This window comes from Bos taurus, chromosome 1, assembly GCF_002263795.3.
Source record: "Bos taurus isolate L1 Dominette 01449 registration number 42190680 breed Hereford chromosome 1, ARS-UCD2.0, whole genome shotgun sequence".
NCBI classification, from domain to species: domain Eukaryota; kingdom Metazoa; phylum Chordata; class Mammalia; order Artiodactyla; family Bovidae; genus Bos; species Bos taurus.
In genome coordinates, this window is record NC_037328.1 from 145,018,962 (window position 1) to 145,037,878 (window position 18,917).

The 18,917-nt window shown below is 46.4% G+C and overlaps 1 protein-coding gene across 8 annotated transcripts in view; it reads left to right on the plus strand.

Moving 5' to 3' along the window:
- Positions 1-18,917, plus strand: part of ADARB1 (adenosine deaminase RNA specific B1) — a 116,498-nt gene that overhangs the window by 81,229 nt on the left and 16,352 nt on the right. For 6 of the 8 annotated variants that reach the window (XM_005202040.5, XM_002685126.7, XM_005202042.5 and 3 more), the window contains 5 exons: positions 1,698-1,812; positions 2,517-2,685; positions 3,296-3,444; positions 4,718-4,886; positions 10,008-10,189. In XM_005202040.5, coding sequence (XP_005202097.1) covers positions 1,698-1,812; positions 2,517-2,685; positions 3,296-3,444; positions 4,718-4,886; positions 10,008-10,189 — 784 coding nt within the window. Of the gene's footprint in view, positions 1-1,697; positions 1,813-2,516; positions 2,686-3,295; positions 3,445-4,717; positions 4,887-10,007; positions 10,190-10,668; positions 10,762-18,917 lie in introns of all 8 variants that reach the window. The other 2 variants (XR_233448.5, XM_005202041.5) reach the window with 2 other exon arrangements.

The window sequence follows — 18,917 nt, forward strand, 5'->3', positions numbered from 1 at the left end:
CAGCTGCCTCTGTGGCCCAGGCCAGCTGGGTCTGGTGAGGTGAACTGTCTCCCCCCAAGCCCCCACTGCTTCCAGGGGCCCCACAGTGGCTCCCTGCCCTCAAGCAGTACTCAAGGATGCAGTCATGCCCTCCTGGGAGGACCTGTGGGTGGCCTTCAGAGTCGGTCCTCTTAGCGTCATTTCTGGACTCAATGGCCTTTTCCAGACATACACTCTGGGAGTGAGGTGTCTTGCTGGCTTCCTGGGGTCACCCTGAAGGATGTGGGGGTGCCGTCCCTGGTCCCAGGGACTTGTTGCTTCCATGTTGCCTTCATGGGGCATTGAGAGTTTATAAAGTCAGATGGTGCTGCCCACGTGGTGAGCACAGGGCTACCCATGAACCTGATGGACGTGGCCCAAGCAAGGTGTCCCAGGAGCCCACCCAGTCCCCACTGACCGTGAGAGCGTGCTTGCTGTGTGACCTTGTCCGCCCCAAAGCTGGAGGGAGGGGCTTCATGCCAGTGTGTGAGGGGGATGGTGGGTGGGGGACTGCCCAGGCAGAGGCGTGGCAGGAGCCCAGACTCTGCGTCCGCCTGTCTGGAGCTCCTCACCCTGTAGGGGGGCCGCTGTCTCCTCTCGCTCACATTCCCTCCACGTCCTGTCCTGTCCGCGGTCTTGCTGCCTTTCTTGCGCTCACCCATAGCCTTGCTCCTTTTCCGAGGGTGCAGGGTGGGGTCCTGGCCCTGTCCCCACTCTCCTGTTCCCCTCCTACTTGGCTGTGAGCACCATCTTCTGGGGCTAGTTGCTGGTGCGAGGATGGGGCAGTGACCTGACGACTGTTCTTTCCAGATAAGCTGCCATTGAGGATGATGGCTCTTCTGCCTATTCAGGAGTGTTTCATTGAGGGCTTAGCTGGGGACTCGAGACAGGTGTGAGCTGCTGGGACATGGGTCCCACGTGACTCCTTGAACCCCTTCCCATCAGGCATTGTTCCCAGAACACAGGGGGTCCCTCAGTCCATGCTGTAGAAGGAGGACCAGGTCCACACTCTCGAAGCCGTTTGCCCCCAAGTGCAGTGCTGCGCACCCCCCAGACGCGACCAGCACTGTGCGCAAGTAGCCTTGCAGCCCTCCCCTGTCGTCCCAGCTAGGGGACAGAGCCCTCGCCTGTGGGGCTCTGAGCAGTGCTGCTCTCTGGTCTCAGATGTGGAGGTAACAGGCGCAGGTGGACTGGTGCCTTGGGAGGGAGGTGCTGAGATACGGTTTCCCTTCTGACTCCCCTTTCCATCTTGAGTGGCCCCTGCAGGGCCGTTCTGGCCTCCCTCCTGTGCTCTTACTTCCTCCAGAAGCCCTATTGCTTGGGGAGTGTGGCTGCAGGACTCAGAGCTCTGGCTCCAAGCCACAGAGGGAGGCAGGGAAGTGATCTTGCCTCCCTGGGCCTGGGTTCCCCCAGAGACAGGGCTGGGATGGGAGGCCTTAGCTGCTCTATGCAGCTCCCACATGGCTGGGCTCCTGCCATCCTGTCCGTAGAGACCCTCGTATGCCCCTTGGGTGCCTGGTTCCAAGAAATGTCTTGGAGGCAAAACTGCACATGCACACGTGTGCGTGCCCGCGCACACACACACACTCACATGCTCATTTGCCAGACCTACCGTGTGGCTCAGAGAAGAGGCCCCAGAACGTAACCCCAGAGGGCGCTGACCCCCTCTTGGTCCTCAGGTCCTGGCCGATGCCGTGGCCCGCCTGGTGCTGGATAAGTTTGGGGACCTGACAGACAGCTTCGCCTCCCCCCACGCGCGCAGGAAGGTCCTTGCTGGAATCGTCATGACAACAGGTAACCGTGTCAGTGTGTGTCCACTACGTGTTCTCACACTTAATGAAGAAGACACGCTCTCAGTGTACAGAAGTCTCTGAAAGGAGCAGAAGGCTACTTTTTCGTTCTCCTTCAGAATGTCTGCTGTGTGCAACTGGAGGAGCTGCACTTATGTTTTTTCCCCCACCATTTCATCTGTTTAACCTGAGTGTTTTGTTTGGAGAAAGCATCCTGTATTAGTATTTGATTCCAGTAATCTTACATGAATCCTCTCGAGTGAGTCTGGGAAATGCAGGAGACCTCTTGGTTTTCACTTCACTGAGAGTAGCCATCTCTGGTGTGTCAGTTCACGTCACTGTTCCCTTCCCCGAGAGAGAAGGCTTCTGCAAGCGTAGGGACTCCGTGGGGGAAGCACCCTCGGGACGGCAACAGAAACCCAGCTAAATTTGCCCCTAAGTTCCCAGCTGTGACGGGATCCCTCCCCAAGTCCTCTTCCACCTTCCAGAAGTGAGCCCTCTGAGCAGTGTCTACATGGACCACTCCTGGGAGCAGGAACCACAACCATGGCCAGTGCCTGTGTCCCTGGGGCGGCCAGAGGACCTTCAGCTCCGGAGGGCCGGGTCTGAGGCTGTCTTGGGGCCCTCTCTTCTTGGAGTATCCGCTCAGCCCAGCTGGCTGAGCCGATTCCTGGGAGGAATCGCGAGACGGTTTCTCCTGTGTTCCAGGCACAGATGTGAAAGACGCCAAGGTGATCAGCATCTCCACGGGAACAAAGTGCATCAATGGCGAGTACATGAGCGACCGTGGGCTCGCACTTAACGACTGCCACGCGGAGATCATAGCCCGAAGGTCCCTGCTGAGGTTCCTCTACACGCAGCTTGAGATTTACTTAAAGTGAGTGTCCGAGGAAATGGGGGAAGGAAGCTGTTTTCCATAAAAAAAATTTTCTTCCGATCAAAGTGTATTGCATCCTTTTCACTGTGTCCGTCATCACTGAAAAATTCTCAGCATAGTAACTTTCTGGGTTACAGGTTGGGAACCCTTTTGCCCTTGAAGCTCAGGCTGTCAAGTAGAGTTGGCTGAGTTATATAACGCACATGCCCATGTACATACCCGCCACACGTGCAGTCAGAGGGGTCATGTCTGTGCTCCAGATGCCAGGCTTTTGCTTTATACAGGAATAAGTGCTGGGGAGGTCACCATGCCCGGACGGCTGACTGTGAGTCTGACTGCTTCCTGCTCCAGGCCACGTCCTACTCACAGCCTTTCTGTTCTGAGGTTGTAAATGAAGAGAACGGGGTTACTTGTGTACTGATGACCTGTCTCATTGGTGAGCAGGCAGGAACCATGCTAATTATCATAAACATGTCAAGTAAATACCCCAGTGCAAGCTTATCTTACCCTGTTGAAAACACTGGCCTTTGAAAATCATCATAAGCTATGAGAGACTGAATTTTGATTGTGTTCAGCTTTAAGGTTTATGTTTGCAACTTACTCCTTTCAGTAGCAAAGATGATCAAAAGAGATCCATCTTTGAGAAGTCCGAGCGGGGCGGCTTCAAGCTGAAGGAGAATGTCCAGTTCCACCTGTACATCAGCACCTCCCCCTGTGGGGACGCCAGGATCTTCTCACCACATGAACCCATCCTGGAAGGTACCATGCCAGGCTCAGCAGCAGCTGCCATTTCCCAAGAAAGTTCATGACTGTGTTGTAACAGAGAAAAGGACAAACCTGTATTAATATCGTTTCTTCTTCAAAAATTTCCACCTTGGTTGTGGATCTGATAGGGATGTATAAAAACATGAAGTTTTCTTCTCAATTAGTAATTTGAAATTTTTAATGAATGAAGATGTGGATTCAAACAAGAAATTAGAATACAGTGAGGATATTAAAATTGTGTTCATATTTTGAATTTGGATGACACGCATCTCTGGATTGGAAATGCATGTCGTGGTCCATGTTTCTGGTGGGTTGTGATATCACGAGAGTGTGCCTAAGTCTCAGAAGCAGGTGTCGGTGGGCAGGACGGCCTCTCTCTGACCTCTGTGTTGCTCTCATTCTTATTCGTGCTCTTGTTTCATAGTAATTTGTATCCACAACCCTGCTCACAAGCTTAAGCATTATTTGTTCCAAATAGAACATTTGATTACATTATTTTTATTGATTATAAAAGCAACATGTGGGGTCACCCTGGCTAAGACTTCTCGCTACCAATGCAGGGGGCCTGGGTTCAATCCTGGTCAGGGAACTAGATCCCACATGCTGTGATTAAAGATCCCGCGTGCTGCAACTAAGATCTAAGATCTAAGATCCTGCATTCCACAAAGAAGACCCAGCACAGATAAACAAGAATTTTTAAAAAGAAAAGACAAAATTGTAAAAAAAAATTTTTAAAGCAACAAATATGCACTGTTAGAAATGGCCGAATATTTTTAAAACATAAAAAATAACATTTAAATCAATGTATTCATGTAAAAAACCTCTGGGTGTTTGTGAATGTTTCCTATGGATTTATTTCCACATCCCTATAGATTTATTTTTGAAAATTTAAATATGCAGCAGAGAAATATAGCAAATACTCTAATATCCATCACCTAGAATTCGCAAATGTCAGCCTTGTGTTCTGTCTGCTTCAGCTAGTTTCTAATCCTAGAAATACATCAGTTGGTTAAAATGGAGGCCCTCTTTTCTCCCAACCACCAAGGAAACCACTTTTGTGAATTTGGTTTGTATTGTATCCTCCTGTTCAACTTTTTGTGCTTGCATCATACGCACATGTCTTGGGTGCATGTAGAATGAACACATGCACACGTGCGTGTGAACCATATTTTGAATTGACAGAGTGTTGTTAGACATGCTTTCTGGTGAGTTAAATAGGTAGTCGACCGGCAGACCGTCTCCAGAGAACCTTGTGTCTCTGTCTTAGAGCCAGCAGACAGACATCCAAACCGAAAAGCCCGTGGACAGCTGCGGACGAAGATAGAGTCTGGTGAGGGCACCATCCCCGTTCGCTCCAACGCCAGCGTCCAGACGTGGGACGGGGTGCTGCAGGGGGAGCGGCTGCTCACCATGTCCTGCAGCGACAAGATGGCCAGGTAAGTCCCCTCGGACACATGCCTGGGCCCGTCCCCACCCCTGCACGCCTGGGTGCCCTGGGGTGTTTCCAGGGACACCTGGGTATGTGTCCCACAGATTCACTGAAGGACTCAGGTTTTAAAAGGTGCTTCAGGGCCACCTTGAGAGGAGAGGTGGGGTCTCTGTGGACAGAGGCTCTGAAGCCAGGTCCTTTTGGGTTCTTACGGAAGCTTCACTACAAAGGCACCATTGATTAAAAATCATGGCTGTTGGTATGGGAACTCAACCTCCAGCCGCTGTCCCCTACCGGGAGGTCAAGAGGATGGGGCTGAAAGTTCCCACTGTATGTAATCAGTATTTGGCTCCACAGCCAACCAGCCCCTGTCCTCGGGTAGGTGACACAATCTACCTCATTAACATAGACACCTTATGGTTAATCACTTAGAGAGTTCCCAGGGCCTGGGAGCTGTGAGCCAGGAACCCCAGAAGAAGACCAAACATATATAAGAAAAATATATTTCTGATCATCTGAGTGACCAACTGTACTTTTCTGATAAATCACAAGCTCAGTTACTGTAGCTTCATAGTAGGTCTTGAGGTCGGATAGTGAGTCCTCCAACTTGGTTCTCCTGTGTTGTGTGGGCTCTTCTGGCCTTCTGCCCCTTATGTAAACTTTGGAATCAGTTTGTCAGCATCTGCAGAATACTGTGCTAGAGTCTTGATGGGTTTGTGCTGAGTCTGTAGCTCAGGTTGGAAAGAATCGAGTCTTCCTCTCCATGAACATGGGCTATCTCTCTGTTCACTTAATTCTTTGATTCTTTTGTCGGTTTTATAGTTTTCCATGTACAGGTCTTGTATTTTTGTTACATCTGTACCTGTATTTAATTTTGGGAGGTGTTAATGTAAACAGTGTTGTGTTTTAAACTCAAGTTCCACAAGTTCATTGTTGGTCACAGCTGATTTTTGATCAAGGTTCAAAGCCAGTTCAGTAGAGAAAGAATAGTGTTTTTAACAAATGATGCTGGGACAACTGAACATCCCTATGTAAAAACAAGCAAGTGAACTTCATATTTTGCACCATATACAAAAGTTCACTGAAAATGTGTCATAGACCTAAATGCATAAAAGTTATAGAAGAAAAGAGGAGAAAATCTTGGCCACTGAGATGCAACACCAGAAGTACACTCCTTGAGAGGAAAAAAATGGTGTTAGACATCATCAAATTAAAAATTGCTTCTCTGAAAGACTCTGTTAAAAGAATGAGAAATAAAGTCACCGACTGGAAGAAAATATTTACACATCGTACATCTGATAAAGGACTTAGATCCACACTATACAAAGGCTTATGAAACCAACAAGGGGGAAAAACAGTTTTTAAAATGGCCAAAATATTTTAATGGACACTTCACCAAAAAAGATGTCAGATTAGCACATGAGAAGCTCGTTAATCACGGGGACGTACAGAGAGCTATGAGGGCACATTCTTCACTCCAGGGTTAGAGCCCTGTCGGGTACGGTGGGGACCCCAGGCCCTGGAGCGTCATCCTCCCAGGCTGGGAACAGACAATGCAGCCAACTGTGAGGACAGCTCACCTGTGTCTTAGATGTTAAAGGCGTTTCTGGCCTGTGTTCCCTCCACTTTACTCCTGTTTCCCGAGAGAAACGGAAGCACTGTCCATGCAGACTCACCTGGAGCAATTGAAGCAGCTTCTCCATGTCTGGGAGCAGCTCAAAAGGCTGTCAGTCTTTAAACAGGGTTAAATGGGGGTATCTGTGCCTCGGGGCACTGCTCAGGCAAGGGACATAATAAGCTGTCATGTTCAGTCAGTGGTACGTGGACACATCGCAGAAGAACTGTGCAGCATGCCAGGAACCAAAGGAGTGCTTACCATGTGATTCCATTGCTATAGATTTCTAGAATGTGATAGAAGCAGGTCAGTGGTGGCCCAGGGATGGGGCAGAGCAGGAGGGGCAAGAGGAAGGCCTGGAGCAAGGGGGGAGGAGACTAGAGAGCTGGGAGTGGGGGTTTTGTTGTTTAGTTGCTAAGTCATGTCTGACTCTCTGCAACCCCATGGACTGTAGCCTTCCAGGCTCCTCTGTCCATGGTATTCTTCAGGCAAGAATACTGGAGTGGGTTGCCATTTCCTTCTCCAGGGGATCTTCCCAATCAAGGAAGGTGTTTACATGCTAGGACTCCCCAAATTCTGTGCTCTAACACCAGGCAGGGCACTGTGTATCCATCAAGCCTCAGCAACTCACAGAAGAAATTGCAGGGGAAGTTCAGAGATGGTCGTAAGTGAACGACATAAAACACCACAGCTGAGAACAAGAGAGCAAGTCCAAATTCTCAGAAGGGAGGGAAGGACACAGAGCAGACATTAGTACTCGATGCAGCAGCGATGAGCAGCGAACAGTCAGAAACCCAGAGTGCTGCTTTGAAAAAGGTAATAAAATTGGCAGACCTCTGGAAGTCTGACCAAGACAAAGGGTGCAGCCAAGTCAGGGGAGGAGGAAAGGGTGTCAGGATATAGTAGGAATGGACACGTGCGCATCTGGCTGCAGTGAGAGTTACAGACACCATTAAAACCGAGATGACATAAAAGCTTTGTAGAAATGTGTATGTTCCTAAAATTGAGTCAAGCATGTGTAAGAAATTTGAATGGAATTCCAAATATATTAAGAAAAAGTAAACCAATCACGCCCTCACTCCCAAGAATTAAATAAATTGGAGAAAATCAAAGAGGTGGCTGCAGAGAAAGAGGATGCAGCTCTTGCAGGAGACCGTTGAGTGAGTTCTCTGCATTCTGGGGAGGTATCCTCTTCATACATACAGTCATTTCTACAGATCAGGAAGGTGGGGAAGGACCCCAGCTCATCCCGTATCCCCAGACCAAGCCAGGAAGGGAAACAAAATGACGGGGGCCGTCTTCTAATCTAAAACATGCATGTATATGCCAAATCCAATATTATTTCTAATAGTTTAATTTTCTTCCAAATCTATAACTTCGATCAAAATCTCATCATTTTTCACAGCTCTTGACACTCAAGTGAAAAAGTCTCGCTGAGTGGTTAAGGCAGCAGGGCGTGGATGGAGGACACTCCCAGCCCTGTCCTCTGGAATCTCCCTGCAGATGATTAAATCCTTGGTCTTTGGTGATTCACTCAACCCCGGAAGTGGGGGCGGGGCTGAGCTCCCACCCTCTGATCGATCTTTGGTGCCCCTGGAGGGCTGCCCCTGCCTCTGGCAGTCACGTGGTCACCATGAACAAGGTCTGGGGGGCTGGCCTGGGTCTCACAGAGGGCAGGGCTGCCTCCCACAGATGGTTCCGGTTCCAGAGGGGTCAGGGCAGTGGGTGGGCTTCGGGTGAGACCACAGTCGGGGGGTGGCGGTGAGGGGTCCCCGGGGCTCTCACCTCTGAGTGAATTCTGTTCACTGGGCCATGGGAGGGGGTAGCACAGCCTGTGTTCCACGCAGAGCTGGGGAGAAAGCAAAGACCACCTGCCTGAGGGCAGCAGTGTGCACGACCATGCAGAGCCCTGTCCCCCACCACCGCCTCCTCCCCCTCCCCCAGACACAGAGGGGGCCAGGGGCATCGGCTGTGAGCCCCCCTGCCGTGGGGAGACTGTGGGGTCACGGGGACAGCCAGTTTTCACAGGGGGTTGCTGGGGGCGGTGGGCTTGTACGGCACACATCCCACGAGTGTTTGCTGCTGGTAAAGTCGGCGCCTCCGTGTTCCCCGTGAGGCTCGCCCAGGGGAGCTGAGCCGAGTGGGTGGACCACTTCCCACCAGGGCCTCCGTGGAGCGATCGGGGCCTAGGATTCGCCTGCGAAGCATGTGTTCAAAATTAATGACTTGTAACTCGTATAAGTTTCTGCAAGAGCAGGGTTTTCAAGTTTGCCCCAGGAGGCTGAATTCAGCTTAATGGGGCCTAACCCCCCTGACAAGACTCTGATTTACATAAGAAAGGGCTCCCTGTGGGTTTTGTGTGCACTGAATCCTTCCCTATTGTTCCTTGCTAGATAGGAGGAACCCTGTGCTCTAATTTCCTTCTTAGAGGGTTGGGGGAGCCGAGGATTTGTCCAGTCAGCGCACACTGAGCTGTGAGGCCAGGTCCCTAAATGCTGGGATGTTTTAGTATGCTAAACAGACGAATCCCTCCCGCTTAGAGCCTGTTGATGGGAGAAGGTAGGGGACAGATGGTAAGGTCTGCAGGGGTTCAGCAGAGGGGGCACCTGGTGGGCTCCAGTGGCAGCTGAGAGGACTTTGCACAGACCAAGGTGGGGGCACTGGGGACCCTTGGCTGAGGGCTGGAGCTCCGCAGGGAGCAGAGGATGCCCATGCTGCTGGCTCGGGGAAGGGGTGTGAGGGAGAAGACCCCTAGAGCCAGTGAGCTTTGCCCCCTGGGTGCTGGGACATGGACCCCTGAGGCCATGGAGGGCTGCTTTCCTGCTGTCTGTGGGGCTCAGAGCGGTGAGGCCATGTTCGAGTTGGCACTGAGACGAAGCCATGGAGGGTTGGTGCTGTGACCTCACCCACACCAAATGCGGGGTCAGAACGGTCGATGCCGCTACCAGGGAGCAGGAAGAGACCAGTTTCCGTCCTTCTGGAGCTGCCGTTTTTTATTTATTAGAAGTAATGAAATAAAGGTTTATTTTTTCTTTTGATTTTTCTCACAAGAAACGTGGCTCGATATCTTTTTAGAACTAATCTTCAGTAAATGTGTCATCTTGGGAAACATGGAGGCAAAAGATCGTTCCAGCATAAAATAATTAAGTAGATTTTTCTCTTTAGAATTTTAAACTAAGTCAGTTATTTAGTGAAAGTTGTTCAGTTGTGTCTGACTCTTTGCGACCCCATGGACTATGCAGTCTGTGGAATTCTCTAGGCCAGAATAGTGGAGTGGATAGCCGTTCCCTTCTCCAGCAGGTCTTCCCAACCCAGAGATCGAACCCAGGCCTCCCGCATTGCAGGCAGATTCTTAACCAGCTCAGCCACCAGGGAACCCAAGTCAGTTATTTAACTGCCTTTTAAATTGGTTAACACTTGTATGGAATGAGCAGTATGCCCATGTGAGCATGGTGCTATGGAGGGCCCAGGCCAAAGGGACCCCACGCTGAGTGCCTCTTCCTCTGCCTCCAGGTGGAATGTGGTGGGCATCCAGGGGTCCCTGCTCAGCATCTTCGTGGAGCCCATTTACTTCTCCAGCATCATTCTGGGCAGCCTGTACCACGGGGACCACCTCTCCAGGGCCATGTACCAGCGCATCTCCAACATCGAGGACCTGCCCCCGCTGTACACCCTCAACAAGCCTCTGCTCAGTGGCAAGTACCCCCCCTTCCTGACTGCAGCGTGCAGGTCTCACGAGTAACACACCAGTGGGGGCTGCACTGAGGTGGGGGGGTGGCAGGGAGTGTTGGGCCATTCAAAAGGGGCGGAGGCAATGGATGGGTCGTTTAAGTGGGTCCCTCGAGGTTCCCCTCTCTTGCCAGTTGAAAACCTCGCCATTTACAGGGAAATTAGAGCCCAGACGCGGCACCTATGGGCTTTCTTCTCACCCGTACTCGTGCTGCTGAGTCCTTCGTCCACTGTAGAGGCTTGCAGGAGCCGTGAAGCTCCACAGGCCTCAGCTGCCCAAGATGATGCTAGGCCAGCCCACAGAGGATTCACGGCCACAGAGACGAGCTCTGCAGGAGGTCGGCAAGGGGGCTGTGTGCCCGTGGCAGGCAGTGGTGTCTCTCAGTGGGACGTGCACCTGCCTAGTGCGCCCTGGGTTACTGGTTGTTTATTGTTTTTCTTCTAGAATGTCAGTGGCTAGCAGTAAAGTGAACAAGAGCTTTTGAATTCAAGGGCCCTAACTTCTCAGTTCACCTTTACTTAAAAGGACACAGTTAAGGTATTTTTATCCTTTGGAAATCTCGCTTTACCTACTTTTAAAGCTAGAACTAAAACCCTAACCGTGAACTAGAATGCCTCTTGGTGTGTGTGTTTTGCCGTGGTCTGTGGTCTTGCTACTAGCCCATCTCTAACTGAGAAAAGCAACGTGGAGCTTTGTTTGAAAGCATGTCTCTTAGAGCACATGGATCACACGGGAATGGAGAAAAAGTTGCTCCAAATTCAGTTTCACAGCTCTCTACTGTAAACCGTTATCTTCTTAGGAGAAAAAAGATAAAAGTAGACGGATAAAATCTGATGGTAAGTTGAAATTGTAGCGTCCCTCCCGTTGAACGTACACTGGTAGATGTGAAGCAGGTGTACTTGGATGTGTGTTTGGGTGTGAATCTCACACGAGTCAGAAAACAGTTTTCCTTGTCCGGTCTGTGCTTTGTGTGTGGGGCAAGCATGCTTTGATTCAATCAGCTGTCACTTGTCTAGAGTGTTTGCAGCCACTGAGAACATCATATGTGAGAGGCGTGGTGCCGGGGGCTCCTCGGGAGTCACCGCTGCCCAGTGCCCAGTTGGGTGACTCTGGGTGTGTTGCTCCACCACCTGCTGAAGGAGTCCTGGGCACTGACCGGCTTGCTCACCCATGAAGTCCGGTGTGCTTTGATCACGTCGTCTGTGTACAGAGTGCGTCTGGATCTATGAGCACCTGCTGGAGAACAGTGTTTCACCACGTATGTTTGTTAGAAACGTGAACTTACAAATAAGGAAGACCTGTTCTTCCCTCTTCCTCCCCAGTATTGCCCTGAGGCCCACAGACACCACGCAGGGCATCTTCACAGACAAAAGGATTCAAACAGGAGAAATCTGGAGGAGAGGGTGTCGGTGTCTCAGTAACGCAGGAGGTCACACTCCTTTCAAACGGGCCCATGGCACCACCCTCAGCTTGCTCACAGGGAGTCCCCACAGTCAGTGAGTGGCCAGGTCCACCTGGGCTGTCCCCTCCCAGTCCTCCTGCTGCGCACACCTGGTGCACGGCTATGTGCCTAGCAGGTCATGCCCTGTTCGTTGCTCTTTTTCACCTCATAGTTTATCGCAGGTCATTCCCATGTTGGAACGAGAAAGCCGTGTAACAGCCATGAGAGAACGGTAGTGTCTGCAGGGAGCAAGAGAAACGGACCTGAATGCCACACAGAGAAAGGTTGAGGTGACTGAATGAGGTTCCCTGGAAACTGGAGCAGATCTAGATGGACTTATTAAAAGGTTTATCAGCAGACTGTGTTTGAAAATGCCGTCGAGGTTAAGAATGAGAATTTTACTTTAATTTCAGCATGAAAAGTGTGTGTTTAAGAAAGAACTTCCTGGAGGTGAACCTTTGCCTTGGGCACTCGCGTGATGCGCGTTCCCATCCTTCTGAATGCTCTTGTCTCTCCTTTTCAGATTAGTTTCAAATCCAGCACCTGCAAGTGCAGGGCAGCTCTGGCTGCTGGCTCTCCTCCACTGGCCCCGCTTGCTGTCAGGCACACTGAGAGAACTCAGCGAGGAATACCAAGAGGCTTGACTGTCGTGGTCACAGCCAGGATGCCCGGGGTCGTGGGGTGAGACCCACTATGCCGATCTCACTGCCAACAGTGTCACAAAACAGTAACACACAGAGAAAGAGCACAGGGTGGTGGGGTGAGCATGTGGGGCTCACCTACCGCCTGAACAAAAGCACAGGAAATGGAAAATTTAATGAAGCCCCAATCAGAAATAGATGATTCAATATCTGAAATTAAATAGCACTCTAGAAGCCATGGATAATAGACAGAATGACCCAGGAGAACACAGAAATGGTCCACAAGAGAGAGTAATGGAACTCACCCAACCAGAGCAGCAGACAGAAAGACAACAAAACAAAACAAAAACGAGTGGGACACATGGGGTCTCTGGGGTAACGTCAAATGTGCCAGCATTCATGTTGTAGGAGTTCTAGAAGGAGAAGGAGGGGTAAAAAGTGTATTCAAGGAAATTATGGCTGAAAACTTTTCAAACGTAAAGAAGGAAACAGATATCCAGGTACAGGAAGCACAAAAAGTCCCGAACAAGATGAACCCAATCAAACCCACACCAACACATCATTAAATTGGCAAAAGCTAAAGAATTCTTAAGGCAACAAGAGAAAAACAAGGAGTTGGTTACATGAGATTCCTGGTAAGGCTATCAGCAGCCAGAAAAGAGTGGCACAGGATATTCACAGGGCTGAAAGGGAAGAACATACAACCCAGGATATGCTTCCCAGCAAGATTAGAATAGAAGAGGAGATGAAGAATTTCTCAGACAAGCAAAAACTAGAATTCCAGCAGTACTGAATGTACCCTAAAGGAATTATTGAATGGCTTTCTCTAAATGGGAAAAGAAGTAAGAAAATATAGGAAAGAGAAAATCCCATTAGGAAGGCAAATATGGAGTAAGGCGATCACTTAAATAATCCAGTATGTAATTAAATGACCGAAAAAATATAAAAGCAACTATGACTACGATAAACCGTAAAGGAAAATAGACACATGCACCCCCAGCATTCACAGCAGCACTGTTTACAGTCGCTAAGGTATGGAGGCAACCTAAATGTCCATCGACAGATGAATGGATAAAGAAGACGTGGTGGAATGTTACTCAGCCGTAAAAAGAATGAAATAGCGCCATTTACAGCAACATGGCTGGATCTAGAGATTGTCATCTGAGTGCAGTAGCCAGACAAAGGAGGAGAAGTGATATGATACTGCTTTTGTGGACTCCAAAAAGAAACGACACAAACGGACTTATTTACAAAACAGACTCACAGACTGAGAATGAACATGTGGTTACCAAGGAGGAAGTGGGGGGAAAGGATAGTTAGGGAGTTTGGAGTGGACATGTATACACACTGTTACATTTAAAATGGATAACCAACAAGGACCCACTGTATAGCACAAGGAACTCTGCTCCATATTCTGTAATGGCCTAATTGGGAAAATAATTTAAAGAAGAATAGATACGTGTTATGTGTATTAAAAATAAATGATAAGTTAAAAAAAAAAAAACAACCTGTGGGGCTTTCACAGAATTCACAGATAGAGATACATGAAATTCTGTTTCCTTCCTACTCCATTATTGTAGTATTCCCCATAAAAGCTCATCTTAACAAAAACAGCTGCTAATATTGAGTGGTAATTCTCTGTACTGTATTAGTTGTGTCTTTTGGGATAAAAAAATTGATTATCTGACCTTAACATAGTGAAGACTTTGCAGGGTGTGCTGCCTTCTACCTTAGGTAGTAACTTAGTTATATAAACAGTGAAAAATAAAGTACAGGAATATTGTAATTTGATTAGGAAAACAAAAAAATGAAAAAAACTAGGCTTATTTATTTATATTTTCCATAGCAAGTTATGGATTAAAATGCTACTGTCTTAAATAATGCATTTTATAGTGAGTTTTGATATTATTTGTATGCATATTCATAAACTTTTAACAGCGAGTTGATGGGAAAAGAAGTGACACTGAATAGAGTTATATATGATGATGCCCATATTTCTGTCCAGTGGCAGACATGCTTTTCAGCTTAGAACTCATAGAGTATGACAATTTCCATTCATAACAAAACAGATCAATCACAAAGAAATGAACATTTCCCCCTATTCAAACTTGGTTAATGTTTTTCACCCATTTATCAGTTCTGAGGAATTAGAAATTAGTGTGAACCCCTAATATCTGTCTGAATGACAAACATTTTAATGTATATATAATCTTGATTTAACTATTTGTAAAACAACTTATATTGTTATCAGATATAGTAAATATTCAACCATAATTGACAGCATAAAACAGTAAAGGGATAAGCATGGACGATGTAAAATATGATATCAAAAACACAAAATGTGGGGAAGGAGAGTGTAGAATGTAGCTCTTTCAGTGTGTTTGAACTTAAATGACTTATCAGTGTACACCTAGTAGATATAATTATGGGTCAACACATATGAACCCCAAGGTAACAACAAATCCAAAAGCTACAATAGACTCACAAAAATCAAAAAGAAAGGAACCTAAGCATTGCTTTTGTTTAGTCACTCTTTTGTGACCCCATGGATTGCAGCCGTACTACTAAAGAAAATCACCAGAGCATGACAGGAGAAGCAAAAAGAAGAAAAGAACATAGAAGAACTATGAAAACAACTGGAAAACTAGTAACAGAAGGGCAATAAAAACGTACATATCAGTAATTACTTTAAGTGTTGATGGACTAAATACTCTGATTAAAGGACATAGGGTGGTAATTGGATAATAAACAGACCCTTCAATATGCTGCCTACAAGAGACTCACTTCAGGGTAAAACACAGACAGACAGAAAGGGGATGGAAAAAGATATATAAATAGAGACAACAAGAAAAAGGAGATAGCAATACTCATATCAAACAAAGTAGACTTTAAAACAAAGACTATTTACAAAGACAAAGAATGGCATTATACAGTGATAAAGGAAATCAATACAAGAGGAAGATATAACATTCTTTAACCACGTATTGACTAGAGATAATACGCCTTTTGTTACCTGAATGTTATTAACTGGAGTGTTTCAATATTTACTTATATAACAAATTGCCAGCCACAGGAATTAGTTTCTGCAAAAAACCCTCAGTCAATAATATGTTAACATATACAGGAGCACCTAAATTTATAAAGCAAATACTAACAGGTGTAAAGGAGCAAACTGACAACAATACAATAATAGATGACTTTAACCTTCCACTGACACCAGTGGACAGATCAGAAAGAAAATCAGTGAGGCAGAGGCGGTCTTAAATTACAGACTAGACTGGTTGGGCTTGATTGATATCTATAAGACATTATGTCCCAAACCAGGAGAACATGCATTCTTCTAAGTGCACATGGAATGTTCTCCAGAATAGATTACATACTACGTCACACAACGAACTTCAGCAGTCTTAGAGGGCAGAAATTACATCAGATTTTTCTTCTGCCCATAGTAGTATGAAACTAGAAATCAACCACTGATAGAGAAACAGAAAACAAATCTGTGGACACAAAACAACATGCTACTAAAAAAACAATGGGTCAGTGATGAAATCAAAGAGGAAATCAGAAAATAAATGAAAATGGAACACAACTTTCCAAAATATATGGCATGCAGCAAAAGTAGCACTAAAGGCCAATTCATGGCAACACAGCCCTTCCTCAGGTAGGAAGAAAAAGTTCAAGTAAACAACTTAAGCTGCCATCTAAAAATTTAGAAAAAGAACAAATGATGCCCAAAATCAGAAGGAAGGAAGTAATAAAGATCAGAGAGAGAAATTTAAACATAGTTTTTAAAAAGCAATAGAAAAGATAAACGAAAGCCAGAGCTGGTTTTTTGGTACAGACACACAAAGTTGATAACTTTTAGTCAGACTCATCAAGAAGACAAGAGAGAGGATCCAAATAAACAAGATAAGTGAAAGAGGGGAAATGGCAAAAAATACCACAAAAATACAAAAGATCATAAGAGTACTGTGAATGGTTATATGCCAACAAATTGGACAATCTAGAAAGTGGACAAATTTCTATAAGCACACAGCCTGGCGAGATGGAGTCAAGAATAAACAGACAATTTGAATAGACCAGTCACTAGAAGTGAAATTGAATTTGTAATTAGAAAAAAAAACTAGCAAACAAAAGTTCAAGACCTGACAGGGGAATTCTACGAAACATACAAAGGAGAACTTCCACGAATCCTTCTTAAACTATTCCCCCAAATTGAAGAGGATGAAACACTCCCAAACTGATTCTATGAGGCCACCATTGCCCTGATGCTAAAACCAAAGATGCTATAAAGAAACAAAACTTTGAGCCAATATCTTCGATGAATATAGATGGAAAATTCCCCAACAAAATATTAGCAAGCCAAATCCAGCAATACATTAAAATCCAGCAATTTGACCATCATGTATCATGGTCAAATTGATTTACTTTAGGGTCACAAGGATGGTTTAATGTTCACATGTCAGTCAATGTGATATATACCACATTAACAAAATGAAAGAGAAAAATCATATGATCATCTCAATAGACTCAAGCATTTGAAAAAATTCAATGTGCATTCATGATTAAAGCTTTCATTAAAGTGAGCATAGAGGGAACATAGCTCAACTATATAAAGGTCATTTACAGCAAACCCACAGCCAATATAATAATGGTGAAAAGCTGAAAGCTTTCCTATTAAATTCAGAAAGAACACAAGTGGAAATACTCTTGCCACTTCTATTTAATACACTTTTGGAAGTCTTCGCCACAGCAGTCAGACAAGAAAAAGAAATAGAAGGTACCTAGGTTGGAAGGGAAGAGGTAAAACTCACTGTTTGCAGATGATCTGATAATCTCTACAGAGAACCCTAAAGTCTCCACCCAAATACTATTATAACTAATAAGTGAATTCAGCAAGGTTGCAGAAGCCAAGATTACTATCAGTTCAGTTCAGTTCAGTTCAGTTGCTCAGTCGTGTCCCACTCTTTGCGACCCCATGAATCGCAGCACGCTAGGCCTCCCTGTCCATCACCAACTCCCGGAGTTCACTCAGAATCACGTCCATCGAGTCAGTGATGCCATCCAGCCATCTCATCCTCTGTCGTCCCCTTCTCCTGCCCCCAATCCCTCCCAGCATCAGAGTCTTTTCCAATGAGTCAACTCTTCGAATGAGGTGACCAAAGTACTGGAGTTTCAGCTTCAGCATCATTCCCTCCAAAGAAATCCCAGGGCCCATCTCCTTCAGAATGGACTGGCTGGATCTCCCTGCAGTCCCAGGCACTCTCAGGAGTCTTCCCCAACACCACAGTTTCCTTGCAGTCCCAGGCACTCTCAGAAGTCTTCCCCAACACCACGGTTTCCTTGCAGTCCAGGCACTCTCAGGAGTCTTCCCCAACACCACAGTTTCCTCACAGCCCAGGCACTCTCAGGAGTCTCTCCAACACCTCAGTTCAGAAGCATCGATCCTTCAGCGCCCGCTGACAGTGACTTCCCAGGCGGTGCAGGTAGTGAGGAGCCAACCTGTCAGTGCAGGAGACATGAGAGGTGCGGTTTCAGTCCCCGGGTTGGGAAGATCCCCTGCAGGAGGGCATGGCAACCCACTCCAGTTTTCTTGCCTGGAAACCCCATGGACGGAGGAGCCTGGCAGCACACAGCACACACACTAATAATAAAGTATCAGAAAGAGGAAATTGAAAAAGAATTCCATTTAAAATGCATCAAAAAGAATAAAATACCTAGAAGTATTTTCTTCTAGGAGAAATCAAGGAGAAAAAAATAAACTTAACCAAGGATCTGAAAGACCTGAAAATTATAAAGCATTGATGAAGGAAATTGAGGGTGATGCTCTTTGATTGGAAGTATTAATATTATTAAAATGGCCATTCTATCCAAAGACAGCTACAGATACAATGCAGTCTCTATCAAAATGCCCATGACATTTTCCAGATCTAGATCAAATAATCTTAAAATTCTCTGGAACCACAAAAGACCCTGAATTGGCAAGACAATCTTGAGAAAAAAGAATAAAACTTGAGGAATCGTGCTTCCTGACTTCAGACTATACAACAAAGCTACATTAATCAAAACAGTGTTGAATTGGCACAAAAAGAGATGCATAGATCAGTGGAACAGAATAGAGAGCCCTGAAACTAACCCACACACCTGTAATCAATTAATCTTTGAGGAGGGAAGCAAGAATATACAATAGAGAAAAGACAGTCTCTTCAGCAAGTGGTGTTAGGAAAGCTGGACAGCCGCCTGCAGTCAGTGAATTAGAACACACCCTCACACCATACCCAAAAATAAACTCAAAATGGTTTCTAAAGACCTAATTGTAAGAACTGAAACCATAAAACTCCTAGAAGAGAACCTAGGTGGAACCCTCTTTTATAAAGGTCATAGCAGTATTTTCTTGGATCAGTCTCTGAAGAGGAAAGAAATAAAAGCAAAATTAAACAAATGGGACCTAATTAAACTTAAAAGCTTTTGCATAGCAAAGGAAACCATCAACAAGATGAAAAGACAACCTACCAACTGGGAGAAAATATTTGCTAATGATACAACTGATCAGAGGTTAATATCCAATGTGTACAAAAAGTGCATACAACTCAGTACTAAAAAAACAAACA